Raw genomic sequence first — 26,939 nt, 5'->3', positions numbered from 1 at the left:
ACATTTTAAAATCAAACGCTAACAAACACAGTGCAGTTCTAATAATACACGTGGAAGGGTTACTTCCAATCTGTAATCCAACAAAGGGGCTGAAGGCTGTGATCCCGGTTTGAGGTAAATGCCAGCGATGTGCATCTCGCTGCAGATGGATCCTTTTTCAGTTCACAGCTCTCTCAGTACTGCTGCACTATTTGGAAAAAAAGGCTTCTTGATAAAAACTCTTCCTCTGATCACCACGCAGCTCCAAACTGAATCCGTGGCATCACATAGTGTGAATCTGTGACAGCAGCGTGGTGTAAAGCTGTAGAGCACCCTTAGGTTTGTCAAGTATACAAGCATGCAAGGAAATAAACACATTGAGGGGAGGGAGGAAAGCTTTAATAAAATTGTAGGTTTGTGTAGATCCGTGGTGGCTTCCGTTTAGCCTTATTGACTGAGTAAGTTGGGGTAGAAAACGCCTGCCTTAGTCATCCTTGCAGGAGTGCTCTTCTCGTAACAGCTGCTGCATTATCCAGATCCCATCAGCAGCTCACCGCACTGGCCTTCTCTCTGTGTAGTAATCTCCAAGCAGATCTACACATCTCTCTCGTCCTCTACCATGTGTGGCAGTCTGCAAAGAAGAGATTGAAAGACCAATCTAAATACTGTAGTTGTTTATATACCCGGCTAGAACGAGTTGACCCTCTGAGCTCCAAAACTGGCTTCAGAACATGGCTTTAATATTTGATCTAAGGGAGGGAAACAGTTAACATGCACCAGGTCACCGTAATTCTGTGTTCTAAAGCTTCAATGAGGAAAATCGATTTGCAAGCATTCTGTAGTTGTGGGTGGGATCGTTTCATGAAATTAAAACAGCTTCTTTATTTAATGGTAGGTTTTGAGGTTTGGTGGAAACCTGCTAGATTTAAGGAGCCATAGTCTACGAAAAAACTAAACAAAAAACCTTTCATATGCCACAGCCACCCCCCTCCAAGTTCCCTCAATGGAAACGTCATAAGCAGCTGCATAAAATTCTACACAAGATTGCAGGGTGGGTTTTGTTTCTTGACCGTGAAATGAAAAACATTCGCTCACAGATGACATCACTGTATAGAAATTAAAAGACAGGCAGCTGAGAGACAGACTTCCCTGACAGTGAAACAATAGAAAGGAAGGCTTCCCTACCTTGAGTAGGGCACCTCGGTGAATCAAAGCCATTGTGGAGCTCATCATCCTGTGTAGGGGTCCCTGGAAGAGAGGGAGAGATCCTGATAACTAGGGGCTGCGGATGTGCAGATACTCTGATATTTTGAGTCGTTCCCATGAAATCGAACAAGCTAATTAACATGTTAACAGGAAAAGCTGCCCCACATACACAATTGAGCACCAATTTAACCAGGGTGAATAAATAATTCAAAAGCCAACTAGAAGAGAATACTTTTATTTTTTCATACACGTTTTAACGGAAACCTGTCGCAGTACCCACCCCAACCATTGGTGGCGCTGCCACAGGTGCAGATCTCGTTAGCCAGCCTCTCGAAGTACTCGGGCAGGTCTGCGTACTCGTTGCCGTAGGAGATGACCTTGATGCACTTGTCCAGCATGTTGTCGCGCAGCTTCTTGAACTCGCCCACATCCTCGCGCCGCACCAGCATGAAGTGCTCCAGGTCGGACTTGTGCTTCACCGCTTCCAGGAACAGCGCCTGGAAGGTGGTGTCGTCCACTGTGCGGCCACAGCCCAGGAACACGAAGGACTTGGTCTCGTACAGCTTCTGGATCTCCCGCTGCAACACAGTCAAGCGCCGGGAATGAGCCATGGCCCTTGCCTTCAACTGACACCGCTCATCCCCAGGGCATGGTCTAGTTATCACAATGTTAGTTCACAAATGATTTGATCTCCAGCTGAAACATTTGTCGAACAACCCTAGTTTCTTTTAGTATTACTATGTATTCTACCACGAAGTGATGGATGCTGTACTTAGCAACTTTTTAAGACATGGGGCTAGATTACCAAGGCATTACTATACTCCAAAACAGCCACACTGTCGTAAATGTTGTTTTCTGTTTTAGAAAAACGAGCCCAGCAAAGTTACCGAATAATTAATTAACACGTTTAATTTGGAGGCTTGGAAAGAGGTTCTTCAGTTGTTATTTAGGCTTTCAAAGTTTTGGCAGTCTAACCCCATAGAAATGAAATCTAAAACGACCTTGCGATCCCGTCTGCAAATCAGCCTTGCTGTCTGGACTACTACTTTGGTTACATTACAAACACTGGCGCACTCCCCTGGCCTCACCATGACCTCGGTGTTGCGCAGTACGTTCTGGTAGCCAGCAGGGTGCAGCACGATCCCGCTGGGGTTGGTGTAGACCCCGTGGATGTGAAGCACACTCAGACGCCTCTTCTCCTGGGCCCACTCCAGCACCTGCGGCACCAACACAGCAGTTAACACACGGCCTGATCCAGCACACACACATACAAACTGCACACAGGTCAAGCTGCTTCCCACTGTTAAAATCACCACACAAACGTTACCGATGTCATTTTTAACTGGAAGCAGTTCGAACTGGAAAAAGCAGAATAGTACATTTACATCCCTTATTTTATGTGAGCAGAAAGCTTGCTCCTATTTTCGGATTTTTTTTTTTTTTTTTTTTTTTTTTTATTGCTTCTACCTCTAACCGATTTGATAATACTGTTTTATGTTTTCTGGGATACACAACTTGGGCTCAAGTCAAAAAAGTACCACCCTTCTGTATTATTTACTTTTAAAAAGCGTCGTTTTCAACACTGCACAGTTCATTCTGAAGGAGTCCAAACAAGTTGCGCCTGTACCTGAAGGAATAAAACACTGGAACTTGTTTAATGCTTATAAGAGCATCGCATCCTTTACAAACGAACTTGCATGAACAGGTTTTCAGATAAAAGGAGAAACTGCTGGCACAGACCCAGCAACGCAAGCTGGCAACGTCAAAGTGGTTACCCGCTGCCAACGGGCTACTAAGTTCTGTGAACAGACCGGCCGGGTCCCAGCGGCTGCCTGCCTGCTCCCCGGGCGCTCGTTACCTTCTTCTCATCGGTGAGGTCGAGGGACTCCAGCTTGGTGCCCTGGTGGGCAGCGTAGATCTCCAGCAGGTTGTCGAAGTTGGTGGTGAGGACCAGCGCGCCGCTCTCCATCAGCTGCAGGACGGAGCGGAGCAGGTCCTTCCCCGAGTCCTCCATCTTGGCCTCCAGCCCGTCAAACACCTCGTACAGGCAGTCCTTGAAGAAGGTGGAGCGGACGTTGCCAGTGCGCTGCGAGAGACAGGGCAGAGTCATGTCACGGGGCAGGACTGGCGCTAGACTGCTGCACTGGGGCAGCAGCTGCACAGTCAAACACCAGAGTTTCATTTCGCAGATAAATCAACGACAGGATGCAGTTCAACCTGGTTAGCTCCCAACTGAATTTCATGCAATTTCTGTTTGAAATATCCTTGTATATTATCAATTAATGTAACAAGAAGTACCCAAGAAGCGTCCTATTCTGAGGACAGTCACGTTAGGCATGCTTGTAATCACACCAGTGAAGACTCACGCTGGCTATGAAGCGCAACACATAGAAATGGAGCTTTATCAAAACTGTGGGGAGGAAATCACCAAGAACAATCATTTTTAGGCTTTAGTTTCTTATTTTACATTCAGGTGTCACAAAAGCCTCTGAAGGGCTGTCACTGCAGAATTAACAGGGCTTTACAGTATTTGCAGAACTGCATTTAGAACTAGCTTCGGCAGTTAACAAAATGAGAGTAAGTTCTCATAATATAGTTAAAGAGAACTGAAACAACAGGGAGATGTCAGTTCAAAATGCTGACAAAGCAGCCTGTCCTCAAAGGAGAACAATGGCACTTAATGGGATAAAGACGGCTGCACAGCGCTATTCACACAAACAAAGACTGACAGGTGTAGGCTAAAAGGTTAAAGCTGTTTCCTTTTGGTTCCTGGCTAGCCTTTGGATTTGTGTTTGCACACTGTAAACCTCACTCTGTGGACCTGGCAACTGCGCTCTGAAATACACAAGAGAGGCTGCTGTACAAAGCACTGATGTAACAGGGCAGCAAGGGCAGCGTGGCGTACGGAGAGTAGATCTAATTGGATAAGTAAAGCTTATTTTTGCAGATGGTAATTCCGTGTTAAACACCAAGCAGGTCTAACACGGTCACACTGAGATCTAGAGCAGGTGTGGGCCAACGTCAGGCATCTCACCTTCGGAATTCGTTGTTTCAAAGCAGCCCCTTCACAACACCTTCTCAATCACTCAGAAATACAAATCAGACCAGGGCTGTGCAAGGGGTTTGCAAATCTGCTGCCTTGTAGTTCTGTAGCTTTGCACGTAGCAGTTGTGTCCTCGGGCAGTTGATCCTTGTTTTTACAGGAGTTGTTTTTGTTTAAAAAGCCGATTTTGATCATATGTGCAAACCACAATCAACCCAGCTTAAACTGGTTCCAAACTACAAACACCTGCTAACACACCTCCAGTAAAGACGGGCCGGCACTGTTCACTGGTGAAAGTAGGAGATTTCCACTCACCTCTAGGTGGCGCCACTCCCAGCAGGCAGTACCTTGCTCACTATATTAATGTTTGTAAAAGGAATGTTCGTTGCGCAAGATCCCATCCGCTGAGGCCTGTAAGTTTGTTTGCAGGACTGTTGAAATCCTGTTGTTCCTGAATAAAACTCTTTAGATTGAAATTACCTGAAGAAGACTGGCTTATTATTTTTAAGAAAAACAAAAAAAACAAAACAAACAAACAAAAAAAAAAAAAAGTCGAACCTTACACTCGCCAATCCTGTGATAACGTAAAACTTGAATTACTGAAGGATGTGTCTCTGTTTTGCCATTGTTTGTATAATGTGTTGTTTCTTGCCAGGACCCCCTTGTAAACGAGGTGCATCTCTCAAGGGTGCTGTCCCGGATAAAGAAGTACACTTGAATTTGAAAATCTAAACTTGGTCTAGAAGTATACTGTTTTCAGTAGCTAAAGAACAGAACGAGTATTACTGCTCTGAAGGGGGGGGGGGAGGTACTTTCTATCAGAACCCACTGCTCTATCTTCTAATTGCTTGGGGGCTTTTCACGCCTCTCTGGAGCAGGCTGTACAGGTTTGAAAGTTTTACTGGTTAAAAAAAAACAAAAAAACAACCTAAAAACACTATTTTACCAAATAAAGGTTTAACAGAAATTCTACAGCTTATGTGGACATTCCTTGATTTTACCATTATATTGTTGAATACTGTCCGATGGTTTGACTCTGATTAGCACGAATATTGCACTGTAACCTTAGGTAAATTAGTCCAGGATTAGCTCTGACTGGGGTCTGTGAAAGCACCCCAGCGTGTTACACAACATGCCTCTTGTACATTCCTAACTGATGTTGCCACAAGTCTATTGAGACGGAGCAATTGCTCTGACTGCATCACACACTCACATCACCCCTAATTCAATTCAAGGTAGAATACCAAATACTAAAAGAAACTGTGCTATATTACAACTGTATTTCTAAATAGGGGCAACATTTAAATTTGCTTAACCCTTTGGAACCTCACAGGACTCCTAGGTCCCAGTGTGAGGTCAGGTATAAACATATGTAGAAAATATACTTGTCAATATTGCTTTTTGAAATATTGAGACAAAAATCATTCAGAACTGAATGGGTTAAACTTATCAAGCCATGCATGCCTGTGACAACTGCAGTGGCACTTCCTGACATGCAGCTCCCCCCATAGCCCCCCCTGCTGCCTCTCACCGGTGACAGCTTCTGGATGAGGTCGTGGGCCACGTGCACTAGGTTCTTGTCCTCCTGCAGGCTCTTCTGGAAGCGCCGGCTCTCCTCCTCCTCCAGCAGGTCGAAATCGTTGGCAGCGTCCAGCAGCGCCTGGATCAGGCCCTTCCAGGAGCGCAGCGCCGGAACCTGGGGGGCCACGGCGGAGCTCACCCCTGTCCCGATCACCAGCACCAGCTCCGAGGCCCGCTTCGTCTTCAGGCTGGGCAGCAGCTTCCTGCGGACCAGGGAGACGCCCGGTCAGAACCGCGCGGGTCACCGGACAGGTCAACAGCCAGGTGTCGCCTCACAGAACCACAGTGAGAAACAGGTTTGGGTTTTAACTTAGGAGCGTGTTTGAGTATGGAAACAAACTTCAATTGTTCTTCCAGTCGCCCTTTTAATAGTTCTGCAAAGCAGTGACCAACAAAAAAATTAAAATAAAAATACAGCTAACCAAATGTTTTGCATAGTAGTACAGTATTTCATGTTAGATTTTGAAATGTCACATTTATTTATTTTTGTTAGTTTTTCGTTAAAAATATGGAAAACTACAAAACGGTATGTAATTCAGCATTTTAACATATTAGTTGGCAGGTTGCATTTGACTTTATCAAACAAAATGGATTCATTCTATAGGGTGATGCAAAACATTTGGCCAGAGCTGTAGAACGAATGTGGAAACTGAAACCAGCGTAGAGATTTTAAAGCTCAAGTTGACCAACGTGAACAGGTTTCGCGATCGAAACTTCAAAACACAGCTGCCACTCTTGTGTTTAAGAGCATTGGGGTGTCGTAGTGCAGGAGCGTGTCTCATTCCAGGAGTCACTGTTCAGAGGTGAACATTACAGGAAAAACCTTGGGTGGTGGTTAATGACAGGAGTCTTACTTTAACTATTTGTGCATGAAACGATAGATGAGTTAACTGTTATTGAGGAAGATGACGTCATTCCCAGGGAAAACCGGGTGCTTCGTTCTCATTTCATAGCTGGGAACGTGTTAATAACCCAGCTACTGCACTTCACTATCACTGGTTACAGGTAGACCCCATGGAACAGCAGAACTGTTTCATTTTCCACTGCATGAGGAATTAACCAGACCAGTATTTTGACCTGTGATAAAAAATAAATAAATAGCCAGGTCACCAGGGTTAAAGAGATTTTCTTAGTAGACAGGTCCACGGTTCAACATCTCCAGAAGTGCTGGGAGTGCTGAGTATTGCTGAGCTAGCAACACAAGCAGATAGGGCTGGGGTCAAGGATTCCACTTCCAATAACTTTTTAAAATCAACTCCAATTCCAACAGCCTTGTAATCAATTCCAACACACCACTGATCCAAATCACAATTAGCAGTATCCTGCCAAAATGAGCGTCTCGCCATGGCAGCTAAAAGCAGCTGAACAATCGCAGTCATGACTGTCTCTAAAATATAAAGACCTGGGAAGGAACTGGACCTGGAACTGGGAACTGATTCTCAAAGCGGTTGGAAGTGCTCAGCAGGAATTGTCCCCAGCCCTGGTCTCGTTACCTGGGTTTCTTGTCAGGAGTGTCTTCATCGTCTGGAGCGGGACGCTTCCCTGCCTTCAGCACCTCCGGCAAAGCCATCCAGCACCTAAACAAAACCACAGCTGAGCACTCTTACTCATGGGGCTGCCTTTACCCAACTGGACTCCTTCTCCAGCGCCAGATTAACGCTGAGTGAGCATGAAGCCACTTCTTCAGCAACAGTGGCTGGAAACCTGGTTCCAGGAGACCCAGTACGAGGACACTTTGCTGTATCAACCCCCAAGTGCCTTGTGGTGACCTGAAACCTGAAGCTGCAAGCCACAAAGTGGCTTTGTCTTCCCTCAGGGTAAGAGTTCATCCTTTATCACAGCGAGGAGAAAGACGCAGTAAAAGCTTGATTTAGCAAACTGCCTATTGCTACGCTGATATAGCGTGCCTAAATCTAACACTGCCATAACAGAGCATACCTATGCAATTAACAAACATGTGGAATACAAGGTTTCATTAGCATGCTTCCAGGCTACTTTATCATTGTGACAATAACTCTTTCAGTATCCTTTATGAGGCATGGGCCCAGCTTATCTGAGAGAGTTTGTCTTGTCAATTAAGACTGACTTGCAGCAGTACATGCACGCAATTTACAGCTCAACTACCACCGGGGCACGTAAACAAACTGGACAATGCAACATACTGGACTGTTTTAAAGTGCTAGGCTAGCAAATTTTATTTGTACAAACTCCAATCCTCCCGAAGCAGAATAACCCTGGGACATACAGGGCGCTGCACAAGGAAAACTTTTCCAAGCAGTCATGCTGTCTGCTGATGGGGAGATACAGTGCAATCAGTCCAGTGTGTTTTCAAGGACTCCCATGGAGACAGAGTACAACACAAACACAACACAGACTGGGACAAGGACCTAGAAAGTATCTCACAACCTGTAACTGGTTTCTGCTGGCTCACACTTTCTATCCAAATTCGTTTGTGATGCTTTATTCTAAAACTTTGCCTCCTCCCCTCCATTAGCAGTCCTATAATACCTGATGCAAACAAAGGTCCCTAGTGATGAAGCTAGATAAAGTAAAATGACCACGAATATTTAGTTACAATCACAGTAACCCACGACAAAAATAGTGACAGTGACTAGTTGCAGTGGCAGAGGATGCCAGAAAATTGAATTTTTGGATCGTGATAAATAGAACTTCACAGTTGTCATCAGTAAAAGCCAGACTGAGACAAAACTTACCGGACTTGGCAGTAAAACTGCTCAGATCGTCATAAATCATATATCAATGCTTTACTCTCTCCCCACGCATTCCATACCAGCTGGAATTATCATTCTACCGCTTTTTTTTTTTTTTTTTTTTTTTTTATATAAACACAAACGCTGCAGGACTGAGACAAAACTTACCGGACTTGGCAGTAAAACTGCTCAGAGCATCATAAATCCTACAAGCCGATGAGGCTCTCCGGTTGCTTGAGATGCCCACAGAACCGGAGTACCCACAAAAACGTTCATAAGAAGTTTATTTAACAATTTCAAAGATTACTACGTTTGTTGTGTTTTTGTGGACAGTATTGGTCAGGAATCTTTTTCAAAAAAGGGAGCTGTTGTTATTTGACAAGTTTTGTGTGAATGGTATTGATTCTGATAATAAAGAATAAAGGCGTGAAACTTCTTTTTTTTTTGTCTGGAAACATAAAGATGTATTTTGCAAAACGGTCACAGGTATGTCGTGCGTGGGGAGGGAGTTACACACTCGTGTACGATTTATGACGATCTGCGCAGTTTTACGCCCGTCCGGGCACTTTTGTCTCAGTCCATCTGCACTCCCCCCTTGTTATCAATCTCTCGTGTCACAAATATGCAAAAGTGCATTGCTAGTTCTCCCTCCTGAGAAAACACGACGACGCACTGGGATACGGAAAGCATGGGAATAATTAAAAATGGTTTATCGACGTGGGAGTACACCGCCATAATATTTGCTTTTGTGAGTTTTTCACTTGTTCTGAATCCTGTTGTGTTAAATAGAAGTTCAATGTACCAATAGATTTTGACAAACAACAAACACACGCTTACAGTACTGCAAATATAATACAACACACGCTTACAGTACTGCAAATATAATACAACACACGCTTACAGTACTGCAAATATAATACAACACACGCTTACAGTACTACAAATATAATACAACACACGCTTACAGTACCGCAAATATAATACAACACAAGCTTACAGTACCGCAAATATAATACAACACAAGCTTACAGTACCGCAAATATAATACAACACAAGCTTACAGTACCGCAAATATAATACAACACACGCTTACAGTACTACAGATATAATACAACACACGCTTACAGTACTACAGATATAATACAGCAGTTCATTTTACTAAAACAAACAGAGACAGCGCCGAACTTAACCTAATGGGAATTCAGTGCTCAGCGTGAACTCAACGCAGTGATTTATTTATTCATCTTTCGTAAATCACCGATCGCCGCTTCTTCCCGATTCCATGCGGTCGTCTTTCTGTAGTTAATGTTAGTTGTAATCGTACTTTATTATCAAGCAATACTGTTTAACATTAAGCAGCTACATGTAAACATGACTCAGAAATGTCATTCTACTTTTTGTCACGTTTTCCCCCTAGTATATTTGTTGAGAATATAGTATGGTATAACTTGGCAATGTGTTAGCACATATTTAAGGTTACTCACCTCTCCCTCTCAAAGGTTACTGGCGTTCCTGAAAATGCGTGTTTTTTTTCAGGCTTAGCTGTGTTGTTTCGTCGGTTTTACGTTACCCGACGAGCTGGCATGATTCAGTCGTGGGTCTTTGACTGTCCCTTTAAAGCAGCTCCAGTCGACTCACACTACCGGGTCACTGACAGGCGCACTCGCTAAGACGAGACTCAAACGCAGGGAGGAGTCAGCGTTTGTGGCACAAACAAAAACACCTTTCTTTCTTTCTGAATCAAAAAGGTGCCCACGATCTGCGGATTGTTTCGCCTGATCCAAGCTCCGCCACAGACGACTCCCTCCGGCTGCAAATAGCCTGGCAGCGTATACACGGCTTACTGTGTTTGCTTGCAATTTCATGCATTTGTTAAATTAAGCTGAAACTTTTTTTTTTTTTTTTTCAGGCACAGCCCTGGAAATGAAACGCTCCCTAGCACCCGAACCGTGCCACATTGCACACAGCATGCTGCAAGAGAGTAAACAGTTCTCTTTACAACAGAGCATACCGCCGTGACGCAGGAGAACTCGGTTAACACGCTCTCAGAATTGAACAGGACCATTTCCAGCATGTCACCAATATGCACTGGATTACAACTCCAAAGGCTGCTTTTATTGAATGTATTTTATTATTATTTAACATTTATGCATGGTTATTCCCAAAACATATAGATGTGTGCCCTTTAAAACACGATATATATTGACAGTACATTTCCCTTGGGGTGTATATTGGAGACAGGTGTTGCCGTGCAGTTGCTATGGTTTCCCCTCTTTTTTGGGGGTGTGTATAAGACAGGTGTCCTTGTAACAAGGCCAGGCCCAGCAACATCATACTTCTTGAAATCAGCACCAATGCATGTTATGTTACTTTAGATACGGAAGATGAGTGAAGATCGGGGAGCCAGCCGACTGTGTTCCAGACAGGTGCGTATGTTTATAGGGAAAAGGAAACCGCGCTGTTTCCCCCTTTTCTACACCACGGGCACTTCTTTTGCAAAGAAGACTCGTATAAATTAAACAGGCTTTGAAATGCATATCATGAATCACGTTCTTTAAAAAAAAAAAACTAAAAAAAGAAACATCCCATGCTCTGATCAGTTATAGACACCGCACACGTCACATTTGAATGTTAATGATTGAAGTTATTCTGCAACTGCGTAATTTAATTTAACTCAATTCTACAATGTTCTGCATGCCCGGCTAATCAAAATAAAATTACACAAACATCTTAACAGGGTTTTTTTTTTTTTTTTTTTTTTTTTTTTTTTATTGTAACAAACAATTGTGTACATTTTAGGGTAGGTTTGTAAATCATTACTGAAACGCACATACACACTTCTCGTTGATTCGGTCCTGGTAAGCCCATCTACAGATATCCACACCTAGAAAGAAAGAAAAAGGCACGACTTCTGTAATACTAAAAAAGGTTTTATTCCCGGCCAACGCAAGAGATACGTAAACCGGAGGTTCTGTTGTAAGCGTCGTGATGCATAGCTCACCCCCTGGTCTCTGTAAATCGCGTTGGATAAAAGCGCCTGCTAAATAACTAATTCATAATAATAATAATAATAATAATAATAATGCCTTGCGTCCACCTAGTGGTGGCTCGGCTCAGGTGAGTCACGTAGTCTAATGAAAGAGCCGAAGGGTTTCCATTTACCTGATTCATTCACGGTTGTGCCGGCTTCATCTTCTCTTCTGAAACCTCAGGTAAATCTGTCTGCGTAGCAAGTCTCTTTCAGCTTGTAATTTCTAAAGGAATTATATATAATATCATAGGTCTATTTTTGTAATTCGTTTAGAAACGGACCCACGTTCTAAGGCAGTCATTTCATTGTGCCGTGCCTGTCTGGTAAAGCCTCTCCAGCGCTGATACATTTGGCACTGGATGCTTCCATCCTGCGAATATTCCTCACCTTGCTTCTCGTCAGCACACTTTCTAGATGCTTCATCAGCTCCTCTTTGTATTTCTGTTTCTGTGGCGCAATTCAAAAGACAAACAAGCCGTAAAGAGCTGGAAACAGCATCTCTCATCACTGGCTCTGTAAACGTGTTGTATTGCAGTGTCAGAGACAGCTAGAATACCTCTGCAATGGTCTCCTCCTTTTTCAATACGGCTTTGGATAGCTGTGTCGTCTTCCGCTGCAAACAGAAAGGAACAGAACCAGTTACTGCTGCCAAACTTTCAAAGGCAAAATTTGAATGGTTCAGAAAGCTATGGTTTAATTTCCATGGGATTCTGGGTCATGTATCACTGTCTTTCCTCACTTTGAGCTTGTCTATAGAATCTTAGATGCTAGTATGACCACAGCAACCTTCCCAATTCCATTAAAACCACGTGTCTCTATAGATGTAGAATAGGTGGGGCTGGTCACATGATTGGCATGGAATGAGGGTTCACTTAGAATTCTCTTGAGACGCTCTGCTCTTAAGAAGCGAAGCTGCTGCAGGCACTATCGATAGCTTACCTGAATGTACCTCATTGTATCAGTAATCTGGCTCCTGATCTTATCCACGTACTTCTTCCTGGCTTTCAGGTGCTTTAGCTAGCCAGCAAAACAGAAAAGCAACAAAGGTGAACATCAACGTCTTTACCTGGCACGGCCAGCAAAGCTTTCAGTGAATCCCAAGGCAAACGACGTTCAACTCCACAATGATCAGGAAGGGAGTGAAACAGCCCTTTAAATGGGACTCCTTTTAAGGACCCAGCGTCAGCAAAACTCCCCACCAACACCACCGCCCCAAATCAAACTGAACCACTTCACAGCAGCTAAATTCAAATGCACGGAGGCTTGGTGTTTGTCCCTAAGAGGTCTGATCCAGTTGCAATACTGAAGCTAACGCTAAAGACACACACGCACACACCTTTTCTTCTTTTCAGCAATATCTCTGTGTAATTCATCAGCCCTTTTCAACTGTGAAAAGAAAACAAGAAAGGTAATAGAAGTGCAGTACAGCCACTAAGCAAGTATACAGCACTCACTAAGAAAGTATACAGCACACAGCACACTCACTGTGCAAGTACTCAGCACACTCACTGTGAAACACAGCCTCCGTTAAGAAGGGTAGGCTCGCCTGTCTCTTAAGACAGAAAATAAAACTGCTTGCTTCTTCTGAAGAATGAGGTCTTGAAAGGTAGGAACTTTCAAACTTTAGCAAACTCCACACCATGTGCTGCATGCTTGAATAGTTTAACCAGGAGAAAGCTTGATATGCCAGCTATTACTGTGTCCTGATCTTAGAAAACGATACTACTGCTGGTACAACCAACGACTATGAATTAATAACTATGAATTGAAAATATTAGTTATGTATAAAAGCCTTCCCTCATTTAATAATTTGTTTTCAATGTTTTTAATTGAAATTCTTCAGTAAAATATTCAGTTTATGTACTCATGTACAGTTATGTTTTATGTATAATATTGCTTCATTTTTTTACAGTCAGATACATATATAGACAGATACATTTTAATATACACAGAGATATATAATATAGTTACATACATATTCGCATGTCAATGATCCATGCATATATACTTTCATACGCACGTCATATTATACGGCCTACATAGCTTCACATTTTATTGAAATAATTAATGGTTTCCACATTTTAACAAAGCAGTCTGTCTCTCCTTTTTCCGATGTCAAATCGAGAGTACCTCAGTATGTGTATTACCCTGGTCCATTTCAATAGCCTCTTGTGTAAAATACTGACCAGCTTCTGATGGTAGTTGAGTAGAATTTCATAGGTCTCCTCCCAGCTCCTCCCAGAGTACTCGACATACTTACAGAACTCCTTTTCAGTGAGACGCGCAGAGACCTGAAACCTGAACAGAAATAAAACCAGGAGGGGGGAGGAGAAAGCACACGCAGTTATAACCCCCCCCCCCTTCAGATTGCAGAACGCGTTGCCTATTAGAGACACTGCTTCGGTCGATATTTTAAAGTCTTTTAAAATATGCTGCTTGTTACTTACTCGCTGTCCGAGCCCTCCTCGCTGTCTGAGCTGCCACTGTGAATGGTGAAGACCACTAGAAGAAGATGCAGTAAACAGCATGAGAAATAGTGCCTTGCCAAAGCACTATCTCATAAACCACGGAGTTCAGCTACACCAGTACAACACAGGCGTGCTTTCAAGGAGTTTCAAAGTTTCCAAACAAGCAAACAAACATGAAATGAAAGTACTGCAAGACCTTTCTAATGTGCTACCACTGAGCTCCCCAAAGGTGCTGAGTATTAACTCTCTCTCACCTGGCTCAGCGTTCACTGTTCCTTCAACACTAAGCATTCTGGTACTGCAGAGAAATAGGGAGACACACTTATTTATTGATTTATTTACTATCCTGTTTTATGTTTTTATGTTGTTTCTTGGGATTGTTATTTTTACATAGCAAACAGTGACACCTGGTGGCTGTACATGATAATCCTGCTTTTGATACAGATTCTGTACACCAAGTTACAAGGCTAATGAAAAGATCCAATCTGAATTTTCTGCAACATTATAATCAATTTCTTTATGTTTTACTTTCGTTGTTTTAATAGTGTATTTACAAAACTGCAAACAAGCATTATTATTATTATTATTATTATTATTATTATTATTATTATTATTATTATTATTTATTATTATTCACAACATAACGTGTTATTTATAAACACAATGGTTTCAGTAAACAATTATGTTTTCCGAGTCATTTGTACCAATTTAATACCATATCCTATTTCATACTATCAGAGACAATGACAGTTTTGTTAACAGAAAAGATGACGTTGCAGGACGCACCTGGCACATCAGTGCTGTCTGTGACATCATACCTGATGATGTCATAATAGGTAACCAAGCCACTTTAAAAAATGCAGTTATGGTTTGGGAAATTCTAGCATATAAAACGATAGATTAAAAACGATTTCTTAAAGAATATTTATACATGAAATTGAGTACTTTGAAAGCTCTCTCTCTCTCAAAATATGTTGCATATTATAATTACAAAATATTTGATAAAAGACTATCAAATCGAAACAACATGTTAACTTACCAGCCTGTGATATTTCTCAAATATATTCAATATCACGGAATTATGTTTGCTCAATAAAATCACAATCTTGTGTTCTAACCGTCCAGTCTCCAGTTCAACTCCAAGGTTAAATGAGAAAATACCGGTACCGATGTCATAATGCCTCGGATCTGACGTGCAGAATATGTAGTGTTGATGTCACTTTTTATATTATTACAAAAAATAAAAACAAACAAACAAAAAAAAAAAAAAAACACAATATTCACATCCCTTTAACGAGTAAATACTCAATATCTTTAAAAAAAAATACATATATAAGTTTTAATAACAATATTTTTTTTACTACATTAAAAAAGAATTAGACCCTACTGTTTCTCAACTGAGTTTCAAACGATACAAAGCAGGGTGCGTATCGTTTATTTACCATCCAGCCTGTGCACTGGCTTGACTCTTTCGCACTGCACCACGGAGCGCAGGCATGCACTCCCACAACCGGGGTCACCCGAGTTCGTGTCCTCACTTCGCCGGCGCTGCACCGAGGCATCTCCCTGAACCGTGGTGCACGCAGAGGGTGATCCGGGTTCATCTCGGTGCACGGCAGTGCGGAGAGAGGGCGACAGAGTTCGTTCAGTGCAGCGGCAGCTGAGAGCGAATCGAGACAGAACTGGGAAGCAGCGGGATTGAGTCTGTGCGCAGCGAGCGCCTGTGTGCTTGCCAAAAACCCAAGCGCCATGTTTATTCAGTAGACGCTACGGAAACGCAGAATCCTTGATTTGTGTAGCCCAGCTATGAAGAGCTGGGGCATTTGAAAGTAAAGCTAAACATCATTATTCCTCTCAATGCTGTTTATTGCAAAGTCACATACATGCACAGTAGAGGTCGTTAACCGAGACGCAGTAGCGAACCATTACAGCTGTGAATGTTCATCAGTAATTCTTCACAATTTTTTATTTTATTTTATTGAAGAACAGGCTATTGTTTCATTTTTTTTCATGCATATAGGCGCGTTTGCAGTTTTTGTAATCACTCAATATAAACCTGTAATCTTCAAGGTAATTATTTCATGAAAACAACGACTGCAGAAAAAGCAATGGTCTTTGGGAACAGTACACTGTCTTCCCCTGTGCGTGTGGCATACTGAGCAGATACTGGAAATTGATTTCAACAGAATGCATATTATATCACTAGAAATGGTACTTCTTTTTCATTGATCCAAAATGTCTTTGTAATAATTCAGGTCAGATTAATCGCTGTCCAGTACTCTCTGGAGAGAGGGAGAGTGATATCCTAGCCCCCACTCATCCGGGCAGACTGGACCAGCATTCCCCTTGACACGATGTGCTCAACACACTGCGATGTAATATGAAAAATTCTCATATTCACATGACCCTGTGACGATTTAGCGTTTCACACTCAAGTCAGCGTTCACAACTACTGTACACGGCTCTGTTTGACTACACAATGCAAAGGGCCTGCTTTGTGTTTCAGCTGCTGTTGTAAGGGTAGAACACATGGCCAGTTTGAAAGGAAACAGATTTACCCATAAAACAAAACAATGTGTGGAATCAGAGGACTCGTCAGTCTGTAGTTTTAGAGGAATACCAAAAACCAGATTGAGGTCGAGCCTAAACTACCCCCTCACCCTGGCCGCAAAACAGGCTCATTCCACGCGATCGTGTACAACTCCAGGGAAGCAGGGCAGTGTCTGGTCTGGGATAAACATTCACGCTGCAAAATTCTCACAAACACAGTATTTCCCCTTGTAATTGCACCAAGCTGTTTAGCACAAGCTTACCATTTCCATGTCAGCCCCTATCCAATATGAAACAGTTTGTACCTGGTATCTCTGTAGTAGCAAAGGGATTCAAATGTTAATTTATACAAATAAAAAAAAAAAAAGTCAGTCCGTTTCCCCGTTTTCTCCTTTTATTTATTTGATCAATGTAAAAGCTTAAGACACAAGAACCGTCGATTTCGTCACTCAGGCAGCGATTCACACCAGATTGGACGCTTCGCACTTTTTTGTTCTCCCTTTCTCTCCTCCCCCACCCCACCCCACCCCTCTTCATTTATTCATTTCCGCAATTCTACAGTAGACAAAAAAAAAATCAAATCTCTTCCTGCAATTACAAACTTTATATAAAAAAGAGAAACAAATTGGGCTGGATTTCTCTGTGGCACAGGCGAAGGGCTTCAGTGCTGTGTGCGAGTGGTAAAGGAGCTGCAGGCAGGGTTATGTCCGGGAAAGACCACGGTTGTCTAGGTCTTTCACCTACAGAGAGAGGAGAGAACCGTCAGGAACACAGAACACTCTTCTGCCCCCCCCCCTCTCCTTGGATCCTGAACAGATCAGACCCGTGAAGGCTGGTGTGTCCCGTGCTCGATCTCCCCCCACCTTGTATATCCTGACCAGCCAGTGCTCTGTGGTGTACGCCTCCTCCAGCACGTCCAGCTCGAAATCCTTGTTCCCGATCTCGGCGTTCCGCACCCTGTCATAGCCGGGGGGGCGCTCTGTGGTAGAGGGGGGTGGGGGGAGCGTGAGATCAGCTCCAAGAACGAGAGTCTTCATACACAGAAACACTGTGGATTTTCCAGTGTATCAAACAACCTCCCGAGGATCAATTAACACGTTGCATTCTGTATTGCGATGAGGCACATTACAGGAAAGACAACTCCACTACAGCAGACTTTCTGGACCAGCAGCACAAATACATTTCTACCCCCCCCCCCCCCTCCCCAATTAGTTTAGTTTGCATCAATATGAGGCGAATTAATTTCGCATAGCTAACTGCTGTGTTAGCTGTCCAGAACGTGTCTTATACAAATTAGCGTGCATTCAGAATTAAGCAACGGCTGCACTCGAACACTTCTGGGCTGTGGAACAGACCGAAGCTTTATAAGCAGCAGTGTTCAGGTAGAGGACACTAGAGTCGCAATATAAAGAGAGGATTGTGCTGGACACTCACTGGCCTCAGTGTAGACCTGTCCGAAGCGGTAGTAACACATCTTGTACATCAGGCAGTTGAGCAGGACGGGGGAGCCCTCCCTGTCGACTCTGAACTCCCCCGTGGGGGTGTAGTAGTCGTGCTCCTTGATGTGCCGCCCCGTGTCGGTGCTGCCTCCGATTCGCACCATCCACAGGAACTTGTTAATGTCTAGCAGAGAGAAAGCAAACAGGCAGGCAGCCATGGGAAAAGCAGCACAGACATGGCAACACAGCCACCTAGGAATTTATCAGGAAAAGCTGGCGTGCTGTTAGTCTTCTTAAAACCTGGTGTTGCACACTTGCTGAAGAATTAAAAATCCTAATAAAAGGGAACTTCTCCCACTCCCAGTTGCTACAACAAGCTCAGACCTTTTTGTCCATCCCTGTATATCTTAAGGAAACAAGCGCTGATGGGTTAAATAAAACCTCATGTGATCATCATGAATTGGTTTTGTCCGTGTCATTCTGGTCTATAAAGCCACCGGTCATACATTTCAGCATGAATGAATGAGAACCTGAAGATCGGATGAAAAACTAAAATGAATCAGTTTACCATCAGAAGAGTATCCGGTCAGCCCCCCAAAGATGACCAACACATAGCTCACATCCAGCTCCCTCATGATCTCGTAAGCCTTCTCCTCCGTCGACGCCATAGCCTGCGTGAAGAAAGATTTCCTTTATGGAGGTTTTGTATTTCACAGAAAGCTACCAAGGTAAGAAATTAACAAAGTTCAAGTTTAAAAATAGACCACATATTAGCCATACGACTGTTTTGTGTTCCACAAAAGTGTGAATTAGTAAGCAGTAGACCAACAATGTACCAGGAATGTTTAAAATAGTTAAACTATTGAATTGGGCCACATCTCAGCATCACAAACACCTGATAGAATGGTGATTTTCCTGTCTCATTGAGATACACTCCAGGAATGGAAATAAGACTCCCATTGGATTGGTGTTTGATCCATTCCTGGTTTTACTAGGAGTTTAATAAGACACACCTGGAGTTTGTTACCTATACACTGCGGCTGAACAAGCTGGTATTAAACCCTGGAGCAGGTGAACTGCTATGCAATAGGAGTCTAATTTCTACCCCCGCATTCCCATTCTGGTAATAAAACTAGTGAATGAGTGAGTGAGGCACCCACCTGTCCCACTCTGGAGATGTGGGTGTTATTCCACGTGTTGTTGTCCACCAGGATCGTTCGATTGGCCATGGCTGTGATCTGATAACCATAATCCCACCACGACATCACCTTTGCATCCTGAAAGAAAGCAGTACACACAGAGCCTGCATCAGCATTGCCACGGTTCAACATGCATCAGGAGAAGCAGGTCACGATCCGATCCGCATCAGGACACCCGTGGTGCTTCTGGGGTGCTACTTGTAGGAAGCAGAAGATTATTTAATTCTGCTCAAAGACAAAACACGTAAGGGTTAGGGAGAGTATGTATTAATACCAACTACAGTACAACACACACTTATTCTTCAGTCAAAAACCACAATGAGTTATAGCGTGCTTGTCATGGTACCTCTACTATGACACCATACACTATGAAAGAAAATATCACCATTCATCTCTACACAATCAGGGCTGGGGTCAATTCCAATTCCCTTTTAAAATTGCCATTTCCAGTTCCCTTTCAATCAATTCCAACACATCACTGATCAAAATTACAAATCAGCAGTATTCTGTTAAAATGAGCTTCTCACAGTGGCAACCATTTAAGTCACTGTCAGTTAAACTGGCTTCAAATGAAAGCAGCTGAACAATTATTAATGTCTCTAAAATATAAATTCCAAGTCCTTCAAAAAAAACTTGATTTGAAAGACATTGGAATTGAAACTCAGGAATAGACCCCACCGTTGCACCCAGCGAATCATTCCACCCCTCTCCTGTATGCGTCAGTAAAGTGCCTGTCCCCTGAAACACACAATGGGTCCTGACCTCTGGGGTGTTGTGTCGCAGCCAGTAATAAGCCTCCCTGAAGTCGTCGAAGATGATGCGGCTGCCGTCGCCCCCGCGGGCCGACAGGACGATGGAGGGGGAGGAGTAGGCCTCGCTCGTCACCCATGTGGAGTGGAAGGTGTAGGTGATGAGGAAGAACGTCATGACCAAGATCATGCCACTGGCTACCTGCACACACAAACACGGTCACTGCACTGATTCAACACACCACGCAACAACTGGGATAGACACGCAGGCTGAGCACAGTCACTCACCCGAGAATTGCTTCCGTTTTAAGCAGGATCACAATATAGTTTTAAGTGCGTTGTTTTTCAGGGTACATAAAAAAAATACACAAACATTTGACTTGAGTGACAGAAGACTACTGCATGGTACTGGAGAAAAAAGTTTACTACAGTATCTCGACAATGTAATTCTGCAGCTTCATTTTTAATACGCTTTACCATACCTCGCTGGATTTCACAATGCTTGCTTATGCTTTATTACCCATGTCTATGTTTTTACAAAGTGGTACGCTTTTATAAAGGGGAGGATTTTCAGTTCACCTCGTTCTTGATGGGGTAGGTGGAGTCCTGCTGCTTCTTCGCCTTCTTGTCGGGCCGGCTGATGTCCAAGTTCTTCATGTAGGTGGTGAGAACCTGAGAGACCCCAATCCCGGAGAGGATACACATGACAGGGGCCAGAACCAGCATCAGACGCACCTGTGGGGAGACAGGGTTACACCACGCAGTGACAGGAACTAACCATGCCTCAACTTTGCTTCTATTCTTGTTCTTTGCAATGTGCCACAAAATGCAGATTGTGGATCTGTGACTTGCGTGGTTAAATGCCACTAAATTGCACAGCTGACTGCAAGAGCTCTAAAAGAATCTAAAAATAAATGTGTAAGATTCAGATCTGAATGACCACTTACCATGACAGCTGAGAAATACATGCTGGTAACGCCATACATGATGATGAATATCCTGGCATCAGAGAGGTTATTGAAGCAGTAATACAGACCCACTGTGATGACGACAACAAAAAAAAACAAAGGACTAAGAATTTCAAGAACGTACATCAGTGACCACAATCACCCTCATTTTGTTTGTGTTACTGGGATTTCTACCAAGTATTGTCTATATTTATACTGTGCTCCATACCAGGGATGGAAATAAGACTGCATATTAGTTTCACCTGTTCAAGGTTTTAATACAAGCTTGATTACCCACAGCATATTGACAACTACTAAACAACGGCTTTCCACTGCAATGGCTGGCTAGCCCATATATTTCCTAGGTGGACCCGGCGAGGTGGCAGGAGGGGACAGTCCCAGCTGTGTACCTGGGAACATGAAGACAAGCAGCTGCAGGTCGAAGTAATAGGAGGACCAGGTGGTGGGCTGATGCTCAGAGACAGAGGCGATGATGGGGATGTTGTTCTTGGCATAAGAGGGATCCAGAAGAGAGTAGAAACGGCCAGTCCAGGGAGAGATTTTACCTGCAAAAAGAAAAAAAGGGAAAAAAAAAAATCAACGATCCGCTCCACAGTGGCGACCCGTGCAAGTGAACCCCGGGAGGCTCCCCTTACCTGTCAACATGAGCACCGTGCCCACGGAAAGCAGGACGAAGCCCACCAGGGAGATAATGCTCTTGAACAGGATCTCGAACTGCTGGGGGTTCAGCTTGCTGCGTAGGTAATCCACAAAGGCATGGATCTGACACAGCCCAAACACGCCGAAAGCAGCCATGTGTTCGGACGATAACACCGGCTGGGGGAAACAGGAGAGGAAGAGAGAGAGAGTAAGGATACTGAAAGTCCATCAGTCTGGCAGGCATGGAAAGAAAACTCCACTTGCATAGCAGTTTGATCCACTCCTGGTTTTACTGCGACTTTAGCAAGACACAGCTGAACTTGTTAACTATACACTGGCTAATTAACTCTTAACAAAACCTGGAATGGCTGAAACTGCTATGCAATAGGAGTCTTATTTCCATCTCTGGTCTTAGATGAAGCTTGAAAGCTAAAACAGGTTAACATGCCTGCTACAAAGCCCCGCCTCGGGCAGTGAGAGGCAGTAGGAAGGTACCTGAAAACCGACGAAGGAGATCTGCATGGACAGGACGGTGCCCAGGCAGTACACAGTGCAGTACGACACGTAGATTCGGTGGGAGAATCGACCCGTCAGCATCAGCACCAGCACGTGCAAGGGGATCAGATTGATGAGAAACACGTAGCCTCCCCAGGACGACACCTGCAGCGCACAGCAAGGAACACGGTCAAACCGCTTACTCCAAAGAATAAAACAGACGCCGTGGGGGGCAACAGACTGAGAACACTGTGCTCAAGCTCAGCTGCAAGGCTGTTTCCCAACCCAGGACACACAAAGTGGGGTACATCTGACCTTGTGTAGAAACGTATGTTCTGTGCCTGGAAAAACATTGCAACTCCTGTCAAGACATTGACAGTGTTTAGATAGTTAGGAAACCAGCGTTCAAAGTTCAGCCTCACACACACAGTCAAGATATTTAAAAGACAGGTCTAGTGTGAAAAGCTACCTGAATCCTCTCCTAACCACCATCTCCATAACTGAGCTTTCTCCCAGAACATTAGGTAACTGATCGCTATCTGATTTCTGTTTATAAACTGCAATGTTTCCACTGTGTGTGCAACTTTTGAATATTGGAATCAGTGAATGGAAACTTACGAGCACAGCAAATGGTATCGGGCAGACTCATTTACAGACATCAGAACTGGTTTCATTACAACGAGAGGACAGGTTAGAAACTTAATAAAACAGGAGGTCCTTCGACTTACCATGTAGAAGTATGCCAGCGCGCACAACGACGACCAGCAGATGGAGCCAGTCTTCACAGCTTTGACCCACATGTAGTAGGTGAGCAGCATACAGAATATCGCAATACCTGTGTGTGTGTGTGTGGGGTTAAAAAACATGAAACATTAGGCACGCCCTGTGGCCTTGACAGTTTTAGACGTTTTCTAGGTGTAAGAAAAGTACTAAACAAATGTTTTGTAATAAAAACACACCCTCGTTGTCGTAGGAGCCGGCGACAGATCGAGATATGTAGCCAGGAACCACGGCGATCATGGCCCCCGCTAGAAGCCCAGCTCCTGCATCCTTGGGGGAAAAGAAAAAAAGTACACAAGGGCAGCAGTTAAGGTTCTGTTAGGTTTGGATGCAGCTTTTGATTTCTGTATAGCCCTTAACCGACAATTTAATTCATAGACTACAAATCGGATATTATTTCTGCTTTAACTTGAAATCAATTTAAAAAAACAACTGCCTCCAAACTCGAGTAGAAACAGTTCTGCCCACCCCTGAAATATGCTTGCAGTGCTCAGTGAAGTGGACTACAAGCTGTGCATTGTAATAAGTCTAAGTGTTACACTCTTAATACCCTGCCAGTCTCCTTACCTTAAGCTCCTTGGTGAGATGGTAGGTGACAATGACAGTAAAGGAGGAGAAGAGCGGAGCGAGGAAGACGCACACATTGCGGATATCGATGGTGATGTGGAAGTAGTGCAGAACATGGTACAAAGCTGCGGACGTGACCATCAACCCTGCCGGAGAGGAACAAAGAAAACAATGCTTCTAGCGCCAGGGTTTGAAACTGAACACGATCAAAATCGGCGTTTGTTTCTGATCACTTAACTGATCTCAGTATCCACAGCATACCAGGGATGGACAGAAGACTCCCATTGCATAGCAACGTAACCCAGTCCAGGTTTTACTATGAGCTTGATTAGCCAAGGTGTACAGGTAACGAGCTCAGGTGTGTCTTATTAAACTCACAGCAAAACTAGAACTGGATCAAACTGCTAAGCAATAGGAGTCTCACTTCCATCTTTGTATATGCACCTTGTGCAGTTACTGGCTAGCTGTCTAATATTATATAAGCTGCACAGTGAGGATGTCTGATCTTGCACACCTGGGTAGATGGTTCCCCCGATGATCCTCCCCAGTGGGTACCAGGCCCTATCATCAAACCAGTTGTGGAACTTGTAGAAACCCTCCTCAGTGAGGAAGCGGGTGGTGCGGTAGTTGAAGTATCTGGGAAGACACACCTGTGATTTACCTGTGTATCACACAACATCTACTGGACTAAATACTTGCACTGACAAACGATTAAATCAGGGGTGGCCATCCACGGTCCTGGAGAGATGCAGGGACTTCTAGTTTTCAATGACTTGAAATATTATTTTCTTAACTGGTCAACACTAACATGTTTCCATGTCTTTAGCCATTGATGATTTAAAGATACCCAGAAAGCCTGCAGGATTGTGGCTTTCCAGGACAAGGGTTGTCCAGAAAGCCTACAGGATTGTGGCTCTCCAGGACCAGGGTTGCTCACCCCTCAAATAAATTAACATAAGTTCTGCTGTTGTGAAACACTGGGATCTCTATTTTCCTTATTAAATTGTTGGTGACAAAAAAAAAAAAAAAAGTGTACTCACGGGTCAAATTCATGGATAACGCTCTCAAACCTCAGTACAGAGAACAGACGGGTGGAGAACGCTGTCAAGAGACAGGGAGTCGAGGACATTAATAACTAGCTGCCAACTAAAGCACAGTAATAACACAGATAACACTTAAAACACAACACAAATGTATTTTTATATTGTGCCCGTCACGCCATCCCAGAGCGCTATACAAAAGTTAAAAACCAAACAAGAGAGCTCATGTGTACAGCACAGTCCAGCGACAACCAGTTATAGAAAAACGCTTTGGTTGAAGTATGTATTCAAATTTAGAATTAAAAGAATCCAATGTTTCAGCCTGCCGGATGTCAAGCGGAACAGAGTTCCACCAACAAGGAGCACGACAGCTAAAAGCTGAGGCTCCAGTTGCTTGAAGACGGTTTTTTGTAAGAGCTGAGTGTTGTGCATTTTGTGCTGTGCCGGTGTGTTTGTGCAGGATACTCACACAGCACTGCTGACATGGATAAGATGAGCAGCTTGAGAAGCGTGTCCTGCTTCTCGTAGGACAGCCTGAGGAAGCCCAACTTCATCATCTTGAGATGGGGAGGGGCAACTAAACCTAAACACCTGAGAAGAAGAAAGAGTCAGAGCTGCAGAGGCAGGAATTAGCAAGGCAGTCCTTCCTGCAACCTGTCCAACCCATTCAGAACCACATTCATTTTCTTTGAAAAAAAAAAAAAAACACACAAGCTGCATTTGTGTAATTTGGTAGATGTAGACTTTTGCAGTTAATAAAATCGGAGCAAGCTGTCATAACAACACTGTTAAGAGAATTTAAATAGGTAGTTAAAAATGCTAAATTGTTTTACAAAGCACCCTGTCCTCAAAGCAGGACAATGTTCATGGGTTAGGCTCAGCGGTAAAGTAAAACTAGGTTTTTAGAAAGTCTAAGAGGGGCACTCTGATCCATAATGAACAGAGCAAATAACAGAAGCAAATTCATTTTACCAATGTGAAGAAAATCAATTTGGCACAGAAAGTTTAAGTGCACAATGCTAAGACGTGCAGTGAAAAAAGGTTTCTGACTCTTGACACTAAGGGTAAAACCTTCATTATACTTTTTAAAAGACAAGAGTACGCTTCTCATTTGAGTCCGGAAAATACATTAACAAGCATACGTACACGCGTATTGTTATAAAGTTTAACGATAACGACTAGAATAAAAATAATCGGTAGCATTTTAAAATGACACGTATAATAATAATTGTAACAGGTCTATGACCAGCACGAGTCACGTCACACTTGTTACACTTGTGGGCTTGCTTATATATATATATATATATATATATATATATATATATATATATATATATATATATATATATATATATATAGGGGGAGACCCACGTTTGTAATTATAGGGTATGAAATCACTGCTGAGATTTAAGGACACGTTATACACGCCTTCCAAAGAGAGACACAAAAAACACGTACTGTTGCAACATTGCAACCCGGCCGGCGACGTCTAGTAACCCTACACATATTTTACTAATGTTACTGTCTGTCTAGTTGCAGGTATTTCACTAAACGTATCGGGACCTGTGCGGCATTATCAAAATCGCATCCAAATTATTATCCACAGCTTAAAAAGTTGACCATGTGTCAGTGTTTAAACAAACACCACATTCAATACTTTCATTAGAAAGGTAACTTTAAATCAATTTCCCCGAATACAGCTGGCATCGTAAACATCCACAGGAGACGTATTGCAATGGAAAACATTGCAATGGAAATAATCAGAATTTGCAAACTGACACAGGAACGCGATCAAATACCGTGCAAAGAAACGCAAACGCACAGGACCCCGAATCACTGCGAGTAATGCTGCGGCATGCTGAATGTTTCTGTAGTTTGCTTCTGTAAATACGAATTAATTGCATTAATTAGACCACCTTCAATGAGTTCCACTCCCTCCTCCACGGCTCCAGCTGCACAAGCACACTCCCGCGCAATCTACCTTTGCAACAGCCGTGTTCCTGCCCACTCAATCCGGGGCTGCAGCCCATTGGCTGATGGTCTCCGGCCGGGACGCTAGGCATTCCGTGATTTGTCAATGCCGCCTGTCTGTTACACGCAGAGGAGGCGGGCCGGTGAGTGCTGTCAAGTTTCTCTGCCGCTCCAGCATTGACGTGTCCCATTCTGAGCAAGAGGATCAGCATCCGGGCCCGAGGGTTTAGTGGCGACACCCACAGGCTGGATGACAAATTACACACCGTGAAGACTCACATACAGCACGGCTCAGAAGAATAGATTTACTGCATGAGCATTTACAAATCGAAGCCATTATTTTGCCAAAAACTCTGAATCAAATACAGTTTATCTGTGTTTCGTTTGCTGCACGGCTGCAGCTTAGCCTACTTTGTTTTGCAGAACACTGTGGTGTTGATAGCCCAGTTCATTCTATTCATATTCCACAAACGCCGGTTCTAATTCTGTAATTCCGTCTCTGGGTTAGAGATCTTATTCTTGT

At 43.5% G+C, this 26,939-nt stretch overlaps 2 protein-coding genes across 3 annotated transcripts; both read right to left on the bottom strand.

The window, feature by feature from the left end:
* Positions 1 to 361: 361 nt before the first annotated feature.
* Positions 362 to 10,317, bottom strand: fam118b (family with sequence similarity 118 member B). Its single transcript, XM_041242503.1, has 8 exons — positions 10,005 to 10,317; positions 7,303 to 7,386; positions 5,760 to 6,012; positions 3,044 to 3,271; positions 2,274 to 2,402; positions 1,466 to 1,763; positions 1,165 to 1,227; positions 362 to 610 (listed from the first exon to the last, which is right to left on the bottom strand). Exons 2-8 carry the CDS (start codon positions 7,377 to 7,379, stop codon positions 594 to 596), a joined length of 1,065 nt encoding a protein of 354 aa, XP_041098437.1. The 5' UTR covers positions 7,380 to 7,386; positions 10,005 to 10,317; the 3' UTR covers positions 362 to 593.
* Positions 10,318 to 16,945: 6,628 nt separating this feature from the next.
* stt3a (STT3 oligosaccharyltransferase complex catalytic subunit A) lies at positions 16,946 to 26,459 on the bottom strand. Of its 2 annotated transcripts, none has more exons than XM_041242494.1 (18): positions 26,362 to 26,459; positions 24,915 to 25,036; positions 24,446 to 24,506; positions 23,920 to 24,041; positions 23,406 to 23,551; positions 23,018 to 23,108; positions 22,787 to 22,893; positions 22,059 to 22,223; positions 21,560 to 21,740; positions 21,314 to 21,469; positions 20,904 to 20,995; positions 20,536 to 20,691; positions 19,970 to 20,158; positions 19,169 to 19,285; positions 18,577 to 18,679; positions 18,004 to 18,192; positions 17,433 to 17,548; positions 16,946 to 17,309 (listed from the first exon to the last, which is right to left on the bottom strand). In XM_041242494.1, exons 2-18 carry the CDS (start codon positions 25,000 to 25,002, stop codon positions 17,271 to 17,273), a joined length of 2,118 nt encoding a protein of 705 aa, XP_041098428.1. In that variant the 5' UTR covers positions 25,003 to 25,036; positions 26,362 to 26,459; the 3' UTR covers positions 16,946 to 17,270. The 2 variants fall into 2 exon arrangements, with proteins under 2 accessions (XP_041098428.1, XP_041098429.1); XM_041242495.1 differs by lacking the exon at positions 26,362 to 26,459 and adding an exon at positions 26,245 to 26,269.
* Between the last annotated feature and the right edge of the window lie 480 nt (positions 26,460 to 26,939).

The sequence above is a fragment of the Polyodon spathula genome, unplaced genomic scaffold (assembly GCF_017654505.1).
Source record: "Polyodon spathula isolate WHYD16114869_AA unplaced genomic scaffold, ASM1765450v1 scaffolds_1299, whole genome shotgun sequence".
In the NCBI taxonomy this organism is placed as follows: domain Eukaryota; kingdom Metazoa; phylum Chordata; class Actinopteri; order Acipenseriformes; family Polyodontidae; genus Polyodon; species Polyodon spathula.
Note: the sequence above shows the minus strand (reverse complement) of the source record. Positions and strands in the feature narration are given on the sequence as shown.